The sequence below is a fragment of the Monoraphidium neglectum genome (assembly GCF_000611645.1).
Source record: "Monoraphidium neglectum strain SAG 48.87 unplaced genomic scaffold scaffold00045, whole genome shotgun sequence".
Classification (NCBI taxonomy): Eukaryota; Viridiplantae; Chlorophyta; class Chlorophyceae; order Sphaeropleales; family Selenastraceae; genus Monoraphidium; species Monoraphidium neglectum.
This window is the reverse complement of record NW_014013583.1, coordinates 1-9,150: the sequence shown is the minus strand read 5'-3', so window position 1 is coordinate 9,150 and position 9,150 is coordinate 1. Positions and strand designations below refer to the sequence as shown.

Genomic DNA, 9,150 nt, shown 5'->3' with positions numbered 1-9,150 from the left:
ACACTCCACCGCTTGATTGCTGTCCCTTGCTTTGGGATATACAAACACGCAAGCTACTTTGCACACTAAACGCTTGCATTTTCTGCCGCCTCAAAGATTGACAGCTGTACTGCACTTGCCCCAGATCACTGACACCGTCGTGGTGAACCACTGGAATATCAAATACACGTTCACCCTTTGCGACAACTCAGGCAAAATGATTTCAGACTGAAATGTATCCCACCCCCAATCCCATCTGTAAGTGCCAGAACAAGATGCGTTAATTTCAGTGAGCCCACGACCAGATTTTAACATCAAGTTAGTCCAGGGCACAAGAGGTGCATAGAATCATGCTGGTGCTCTTGCTGTCCAGCTTTCTGAAGCCGTTGGTACACAAGAAGGTGTCACAACGGCCGTCGGGTCATGGTCACTGTGTTCAGGCTTGCAGTCGCTGTACAGGGCTGGGTGCTGGGCACGCCATCCCTTGCCCGCCTGGTGCGAGGTTCCTGGTTTCACTGACATCATCCGCAGGGACTGAGATACCTGAGTGTTACAAATCATTGTCAACGCCTTGCACCACGTCGACGCGGCTGGCAGACACATGGGCGGGCCGCATGCGCACACGCCTCCACGCTTGGTTGCAGCTGCGTTGGCCCGCGGGATGGACATCGCCCGCGAACAACGCGCTTTGGTGTGGGGTTTGTTGGCAACTGCGCAGCAGACTGGGGGGGGGGGGGCGGGGGAACAAATCCTCCCTTACAAAGACGCACGTTTGCCATACGCAAAAAGCGGTTTGAGAGAGCAAAACGCTTGGCAAGTGGATGTGACTGGTGTGCTTGCCGACGGAGCGCTGCCGCAAGCACGACCACTACCGCACCCAAAGGTCAAGGCAAAGCTGGTACGCAGAGGATCAATGGGACGCCGCACAGCGCCCTAGAGATGCTGCGCACCCCCTCAACGAGGTACGCGCGAACTTCAGTGGGGGGGGAGGAGGGCTAGAGCACGAGACCAGGCACGGCGGACCCAAAAAAGAATGCGCCAATGCGATACACAAGGCGGGGCCGGCCTGCCAGCCCAGATTGCACGCAGTCGACAAGGGAAGTGGGCGCAGCGCTGCAACTGCTTAGCGCCTGCGGCTGTGCTGCCTGTGGAGGAGAAAGGGCGGGATGAGGCGAGGCGGCTGCACCGATTGGTGCCCACTCTGCCGCAACCTGGGCGCAGACAGGCTAGACGGCGGGTGGGACTGTACGGCAGGCCGACGGCCGTGGTCCCACGTGGGTGATGGGAGGGGAATTCAACGGAGATGATGAGGTAGGGTGGGCCTGGGCGCCCGTGCAGCTTGAGGCCCTGCCAGGATGGTGTGGTACAAATACAATGGGTGCGGCCGGCGGGGCCCACAAAAGAGCACAAGGAGGGTGTGTCAACACACCCGGCTGGCGTGCGCTGCCGTGCACACCAGCGCTGCCGACGATGACGCCTGACACAACGGCACGCTCTGTGGTCGCCCATGCGGCGACGCTGGGCGGCTTGCACAGTTGACGGCCAACCAGAAGGGGGCGAGTGGTGGCGTCGACTGCGTCGTCGGGCGCATCGGGGGGCGTGCCAGCAGCATGCGCATGCACCACCATTACAGGGGCGGGGCGGCACCGCAGGGGGGGCAGCCACCACCCGGGGTTGACATCCCCTGGTGTGCTGCAGCCCACTGCGCGGTGCGGGGCTGTGCCCAGTGCGATGCTGGTGCTCAGCAGCTGCCAGAGATGATGTGGCCCATGTCTGCAGAGTCCAGCGGGTCCAGCAGGGAGCCGCTGGTCACAAACTCGGCAAACATGTCATTGGGCAGCATCATCTGGGCGGGCAGGTAGGAATAGGGGGAAATACGGCAATGTTGAGGGGCGCCCAAGGTGTTAGGTGACCTGCTGGGCAAACTAGCAGGCACAGCTGAATAAGACCAACAGAGTCTCTGGGTTCTTGACCGTTGCATGCATGCTTTCGGCACACATGTGGGCACGCTCTTAGCCACCATCCTCCCTCCCACCTTGCAGGCGCACATCCACACTCGTGTGCGCGCACAACCGCCTAACACGCGCCCTCAAACACACCCACGTAAGCACGTTCAGCCTCAAGGCCACTTCGCCCCCCATCCGCGCCCCCCCCCCCCTCCTCCGCGCGCCGCAGCCCGCCTACCTGCAGGCAGTACAGCCTCCTGTCCGAGGTGTTGTCGATGGCGTGCACCACGTAGGGCGGGAACACCGCCACGTCGCCCGCCCTGATGGGCACCTCTTCGCCGTTGGAGATGCCCACGCCCTGGCCCCCCAGCACCACAAACATCTCGTACGCGGAGGTGTGGATGTGGCGCGTGGTCCTGTGGCCGGGCTCAAACATCTCGACCCCAAACGTCATCGACAGCTCCGGGTCCAGGTGAGGGCCAAACACGAGCGCCAGCTGGTTGGTCGCGTTGGGCAGCTGCCACGCGCGCACGCCGGAGAGGGAGCGCTTGTGGAGCGGCCGGCTGCCGGCCAGCGGCTCCAGCGTCACGTCGGCCGCGGGGGCGGCGGGGTCGGAGGAGCCGGAGGGGGCGGCGCTCTCGCCGTCGCCGGGGCCGGGCGCTGCGGCGTCGCCGCCGTGGCCGTCCCCCTGGGTGAGCTCCATGTCGCGCGACAGCAGGGAGCACATGAGCTCCTGCGACACGCGGCCCGCCTTGAGGACGGTGGGGCACGACCACTCGGGGCGGATCAGGAGGTCCGCGGGGTCGGTGTGGGCGGTGCCCAGGCCGCCGGCGGCGTCGCGCAGCAGCTTGCCCGGCAGCAGCACCTGCAGCATCACCAGCGGCGCGGGCACGCCCCCAGCGTCGGCGGCGCCCGCGGGGACGGTGAACAGCGCGGCGCCCTGCGCGGAGATGATGCTGTCGCCGGGGCCCACGGGCTGCGCGGTGCCGTTGGCTCCCAGGAGGGAGCCCGCGCCGCACAGCGTGTAGTGCAGCTCGAGCGTGTCGTGGGGCTCCGGGCCTGCACCCACGGCCTGGTGTTTGTGTGTGTGTGTGTGTGTGTGTGTGTGTGTGTGTGTGCGCGCGCGCGCGTGATTGGGTACGCATGTGAGCGGGGCAAGGAGGGCATTAGTGGGTCGTGGTTACCAGCTTTATGCGGGGTGGCACACAGCCGCAAGGACGGGCTTGCGTGGCGCCAAAAGCGGGCGCCACTGGCGCCCCGGGCAGCGCAGGGTCGCACCCGGGCGCGCGGTAGGCGGCACGGTGGCACGAGGGAGCCCAAACTGAGCGGTGTGTGGAACATGGTGGAAACCCAGACACGCGCTCCCAGCCCCCAGTGTCGCGCGCACCTGCGCGGGCGCGGCGCCCGGCTGGATGATGCGGAGCGCCGCGGCAAAGGGCACGCGGTCTTTCTCCGGCGACAGCAGCGGCACCGCGCGGTGCCCCTCAGCCAGCTCAAGCAGCGGCTGCCCCTCCATCCGCACAAACACGCCGCCCTCCGCCTTGGTGCGCGGCCCCAGGGTCGCGGCGGCGTGGGGCGGCCTGGGAGAGGGTACGAGAGAGGAGGAGAGAGGGAGCGAGGGCGGCAGGGTTTGGCGAACACCGGTGCAGAGACAGTCATAGCGGCAAGCAATGGGGTTGGGCGTGCAGTGTCGCGCGCCGGGCCGCAGCGACTCTCTGCTCGTGCAACATCGACAGGTTGCACCGCGGAGAGCAACACCCACAGCACACACCACATCCACCAATGGCGACCAGCAGACTCCACAACGGGGCTTCCAGGCGCTTGGCCGCTCCGGCATGCGAGCACACTTTCCGCACGGCCGCGCGTCGCTGCTGTTCACCTGCACTGCAACGTGCGAGGCATCGCGGCCCGACGCAACGGCGCAGAGGCCGCTGGGCCCACCCGGGCTCGCTTGAGGGAGTCCAGACACTGCATCGTGTTGTGACCTACGAGATGCTGGCCGCAGGGACGGAGATCGTGCACGTATGAGATTTGGGGGGGGCCCCCGGTTGCTGTCGTTGCCCTTGGAAATTTTGTGGTCGGCCGCTGAACGATGCAAGTGAAGGGTCCTGACAGAGTGCGCATCGCAGGGAGGCGCGGCAATAGTTAGTGGAGCTCTCACGTGCGCGACCACTGCCCTCCCACCCACCTGTGAGCAAGGGGCTGAAAGCTTAGGTGCAAAAAAGCACGACGATGCTGTAAGAAAGTGCATATTTCAAAAGAGCACTACCATTCCAGGATTCTGCTTTCGCATTTTTTTCCCTACAGTACCTCGAGCTTCGACACACCCGCATGCAACTAAATGATAGGTGCGCTCGGCCAACAAATAGTGCATCATCCAGATTATCAGCGTCTCGGTGCTCTGCGCTCTCGGCCATGCCGATGCACCGCGTCGGCTCGGTCGGCACGAGCAGCAGCAGCACGACCAGTATGCACGCCAGCAGTGGCAGCGGCAGCAGCAATGCCAGTGGCGCAACGCGGCCATCACGCATCATGTAATTCAAATCTTCAGGCCACGGTGGCAGCCTCGCATCCCCGCAGCAGTGCAAGCATTGCTGTGAGCAGTCGCAGCACGAGCAGCTGCGGCAGCAGCAGCAGCAGCAACAGCAGCAGCAGCAGGCCCTTCACAAAAAGTGGCGTTGGCCGGCTGCGACACGCGCGGTTGCATCGCTGCGGCGCCACCCGTTCGCCGCCCTCAGCGCCCGGCCCGGGTCTGGCGGGCCTGGAGATTAAGCGGCTGCACGTGCCAGACGGCCCAGAGTTGAGGGTGGACGACGGTGCAGCGGCGGGCGAGGCGCTGCCCCCAGTGCCACCTGTTGCAGAATGGGGCTCTGATCCGGCGTTGATGGCCGGGTGAGTGATGAGGGAAACCAGGGGGTGAGCACCAGTGCAAACAGACCACCCACAACATGGGTGGCGCGCGGCGCACTGGCACTCTGTGGCACCCGTGCAAACGCCCAAAGGCCGCAGTTGCGAGCTATTGCAGCGCGTGAGCCGCAGCTTGCACGTGCCGCCACCCGCTAACTTGGCAATGCGCTTGTTAACGGAGCGCCCACGCACCTTTATGCAGGTGCGAGCCCGGCCGCCGGCTGCGCGTCGCGGTCCTCGTCAGCGGCGGCGTTGACAGCAGCGTGGCGCTGTCCCTGGTGCGTGCCGCCGGCCACGAGGCTGTCGGGTTCTACCTCCAGATCTGGTTCCAGGAGGACTTCAGGAACTTTTGGGACGCGTGCCCCTGGGAGGAGGACCTGGCCTACGCGCGGCAGGTGGGCCTCACCGCCGGAAGAGCCCCGCTGCGGGGGAGGCTGGACGGCGGATCGATGTTCTCATCACGGCGTGCTTGTGGCGGCTGGTGCCATCCGAAGCGGCTGGTTGGGGGCGGTCGCGGGAGTTGCGGGCACAACAAGGGGGCTCGTGTTGCAGCGGGTGGATGAACGTGGCAGGGCGGTGCAATTGCCTCCAAGCGCCCGAAGCATTTGTGCACTGCGCCCAACACATGCTGCCGCCGCCAGGTGTGTGAGTCAGCGGGCGTGCCCCTGGAGGTGGTGCCCATGACAGATCAGTACTGGGACCGTGTGGTGGCGCACTCTGTGGCGGAAATCAAGGCGGGCCGCACCCCCAACCCCGACATGCTCTGCAACTCAAGGTGGGCACGCTCCGTGGATTGAACGCGCAAGCAGGGCAAATGGGGGTTGGTATCAGTCACGGCCTCCTTTGGCACATCCTCCTCTGGGGGTCACGCACGACATCACGTTGCTTTGAACACGGTGTGAGAGTGGCATTGTGGACCGGAACACCGCCTGCCAACTTTGCAGGGTGAAGTTCGGTGCATTCTTCGAATGGCTGGACGAGCACCAGCCGGAGCGCTTTGACCGCGTCGCGTCTGGCCACTACGCACGCCTTGTGCGGCCACAAGCGGGGCTTCATCGGCAGGTAGAAACCCACAGTAACAGCGGCAGCAGCAGCAGCAGCGGCACCGGCAGCTCCGAGGTGCGCTTGGCTCTCACACCCGACGCTGTGAAGGACCAGACCTACTTTTTGGCGCAGCTCTCTTCGCAGCAGCTCGCGCGAGCCATGTTCCCCCTTGGCTGCCTGACCAAGCCACAGGTGCGGCGCTCACACAGCTGCAGCCTGTTGAGAAGCCGCTGCAAAAAAGCAGGGATTGTTTTTTGACTAAACTGACACGAGTAAAGTTGTTGTGCTTCGTGCGCCAGCTGCTGCCTGCAGACCGCCATGCAGAGGCTGAACTGCAGTGGACATGGTCGCTCGTGCGCTCTCCCTCGTACTCGGCAGGTCCTCCCCCCCCCTCAAACTGCCCACCCGCCCACCTGCATGCCCGCCCACCTGCCCACCCGCACACATCTGTGTTCTGGCGCAGGTGCGCTCCCTCGCTGCGGCGGCGGGCCTGGCCACCAGCGGCCGCAAGGACTCCCAGGGCATCTGCTTCCTGGGCAAGGTGCGGTTTGGTGAATTTGTGCGCGAGCACCTGGGCACCTGGCCGGGCCCGCTGGTGGAGGCGGAGAACGGCGCAGTGGTGGGGCTGCACGAGGGCTACTGGTTCTACACTGTGGGGCAGCGCGGCGGCATCAAGCTGCCGGGAGGGCCCTGGTGAGCCGGGTGGGGAGAGAGGCTTGGCAGGGGGTGCTCTGTTGGAGTGCTTAGTCACGGCGAGGAGGGGGGATCAGGGGTGGCCCGTCACCCATGTTGAGGTTGGATGGGCCCGGACCTTGGTGCAAGGGTGGCGTGATACCGCGTCCTCGAGCTTGCCTGTTCAAGCCTTCTCGTTCCAGGCCGCATGCGCTGGGCGGTCTCGGCACCAGCAGCACTCGTCACCCCGCTCCCCTCACCCACGCTTCCCCGCCATCTGCACGCTCAATCACCCCCTCAACCCCTCAAACCCCAATCACGCCTGTGCCCCGCCAGGTATGTGGTGGCCAAGGACATGCGGCTCAACACGGTCAGCATCAGTCGCAGGTACCACGAGCAAGGCAAGCGGCGCGACGCGTTCACAGCGGGACCCTTCAACTGGCTCGGCCCCGAGCGGCCGGACGTGTCCCCCGGGGCGCCCCCGCTGCTGGTCAAGGTTCGCCACGGCCCCGCCACCGCGCGCTGCCGCGTGCTGCTCGGCCCCGCGGCCGCGGTCGAGGCGTGGGCCGCGCGCATGGCCGCGCTGGCCGGCAGCGAGGGCGGCGAGGGCGGGGAGGCACGGCAGCTGCGGGAAGAGGACGTCACGTGTGGCAGCGGCGTCGGCGGCGCCGGCCCGGGCGGTGAGCAGCACGGCCTGTTCCTGCTAGAGGAGCGTGACCAGGGCCTGGCGGCGGGGCAGTACGCCGTGCTGTACCAGGGCGGCACGTGCCTGGGGGCCGCCAAGATCCAGGGCGCCATCAACACGGCTGCTGTTGGTGGTGCTGCTGCGGGACCGGTGGGGGCAGCAGTGTAAGCAACGCTACCGTTCTAGTCTGTGGGCAGCGGGGCCGTCGCCTCGGTCGAGGTTTGGTAGCTTGGCAAGATGTTTTTGCGGTCGACTGTGGAAGCAGGGTGTGCGCAGCCCATGTGCGCTCACAGGCACGTCAAAGAGCATGCGGTGGCTCTGGTTTTCCGCTGCATGACTTGCTGGCCGGCCGTGGCGCATCGGCATCGCTGATGGTGGCCGGCCACCGGTACCCTGACTCGCGCGCCTTGAAGCCCGCATGGCGGCCGTGCCTGTACGGGCCACAGTCCTGCCCCCAGCCGTACCTCACTGTCTACCAGGCACCACGTAAGCGTAAATGTGGAACTCAGGGCTCGTGGTCTTTCCCGGGCATCATCCTAGCGTTGGGGTGTTCCGACGAATGTTGCACGACTGTTGCCTCTGGGTTGACCCGCTGCATGACATCAAATTCCAGCAGTTTCGTTGATGAATTTCCATGCCATCGCACCGGCGCTCCTCCGATCTACAAGAAGGACGAGCAAGGCTTGCCCCGCCCTGTTGCGACCACACGGAGTGGTGCCTGGAGGCGCGTGCGTATAGAGTAAAACCGGAATGGACGTAGAAATCCCTGAGGGGGACAAGGACTCGCACGGGGGAGCAGCAGGGGGTCCTGAGGCTCAAGGGTGGGCCAACGGGGCCAGAAAAGAGCTTCCCCGGTCCAACTATAGGTGCGTGCGTGGTGCCCTTGACCCTCAAGGGGAGAGCTCTCACATGAGGGGACCTCACTCGACCATGTTGGGCCAGCGTGGCCTGGCGCTCGGGGCCTTCCCACATCCATGTGCTGGGGACGCTGGCGAGTGCGACCACGTTGGAGAAGGACATGGGATCCCTGCTCGCCAGGCGCGGCCACGCGGTGACGCGCCTGGGCTGACCGCCAGCTGACCATGCGAGGCGCCAATCGCCCCGATGCGCGCGCGCTCGCGCCCTTGCACAGGGGCGTGACCTGGGACGACAAGGAGAAGACCTGGCGCGCCAGGATTTACGACCGCAATGCCGGCAAGCAGCGCCACATTGGCAGGTGTGCGTTGCGCGAGTGCGCGCCGTGGTGCGGCGGCGGCCGCCGGCGGTCTCCCGGCCTAGGACACTGCGTGCGCAGGCCCGGCCTAGGACGCACAGCCACCACAACAGCACCAACCCACCCTTCCCTCTCCCTTTCCCAACCCCCTGCCCCCCCCCCATCCCCATACATCTGGGCCTCGCGCTCGCTCCCAGGTTCCCGGCTGAGGAGGACGCGGCGCAGGCGTACGACTGCGCGGCGCTGCTGCTGCTGGGCCCGTCTTACGCGACGCAGGACAAGCTCAACTTCGGGGTGGAGCGCGCTGAGCGCCTGCTCCCAGTCTTTGAGGCGCAGCCCGTCTTCTCACGCCTGCGCGGCCCCCGCCCGGGCGCCCCCGGTGGCGCGGCGCCAGTCCCGTCACTCGGCGTGCGCAAGCGCGTGACCAAGGCGCGCGCGGCGGCGGCGACGATGGCGTCGGCGACCGCGGCGGCCATTGCAGCGGAGGAGCTGGAGCGCGCCATGGCTGTGATCCAGAGACAGGTGGGCTGGGATGGGGGGGGGCGGGCTCCGTGCCGTCCAGGCGCCACTAGTCGCGCCGCTGTCTGACCCTGGCGGACACCAGCCGCCACCCGACGTCCCCAGGCAGGGGCGCCGCATGTCGTGTGCAACCCCAACTACCCCATGCATACCACCTGCTCCACCTCGCTCACTCTCTTCCCTCC

General features: G+C 66.0%; 3 protein-coding genes across 3 annotated transcripts; 2 read left to right on the top strand and 1 right to left on the bottom strand.

The window, feature by feature from the left end:
- Nucleotides 1–1,720: 1,720 nt before the first annotated feature.
- MNEG_0540 (hypothetical protein) lies at nucleotides 1,721–3,827 on the bottom strand (the record flags this gene model as incomplete). The annotated part of the gene is made up of 4 exons (XM_014050969.1): nucleotides 1,721–1,825; nucleotides 2,164–2,997; nucleotides 3,313–3,505; nucleotides 3,805–3,827. The coding sequence occupies 4 exons, from the start codon at nucleotides 3,825–3,827 to the stop codon at nucleotides 1,721–1,723; spliced, it is 1,155 nt and encodes a 384-aa protein (XP_013906423.1).
- Nucleotides 3,828–4,809: 982 nt separating this feature from the next.
- On the top strand, nucleotides 4,810–7,401 carry MNEG_0539 (tRNA(5-methylaminomethyl-2-thiouridylate)-methyltransferase; the record flags this gene model as incomplete). Its single annotated transcript, XM_014050968.1, has 6 exons — nucleotides 4,810–4,817; nucleotides 5,035–5,227; nucleotides 5,474–5,607; nucleotides 5,777–6,068; nucleotides 6,340–6,569; nucleotides 6,885–7,401. The coding sequence occupies 6 exons, from the start codon at nucleotides 4,810–4,812 to the stop codon at nucleotides 7,399–7,401; spliced, it is 1,374 nt and encodes a 457-aa protein (XP_013906422.1).
- A 582-nt stretch (nucleotides 7,402–7,983) lies between these two features.
- On the top strand, nucleotides 7,984–9,034 carry MNEG_0538 (hypothetical protein; the record flags this gene model as incomplete). The annotated part of the gene is made up of 3 exons (XM_014050967.1): nucleotides 7,984–8,054; nucleotides 8,366–8,449; nucleotides 8,644–9,034. 3 exons carry the CDS (start codon nucleotides 7,984–7,986, stop codon nucleotides 9,032–9,034), a joined length of 546 nt encoding a protein of 181 aa, XP_013906421.1.
- Between the last annotated feature and the right edge of the window lie 116 nt (nucleotides 9,035–9,150).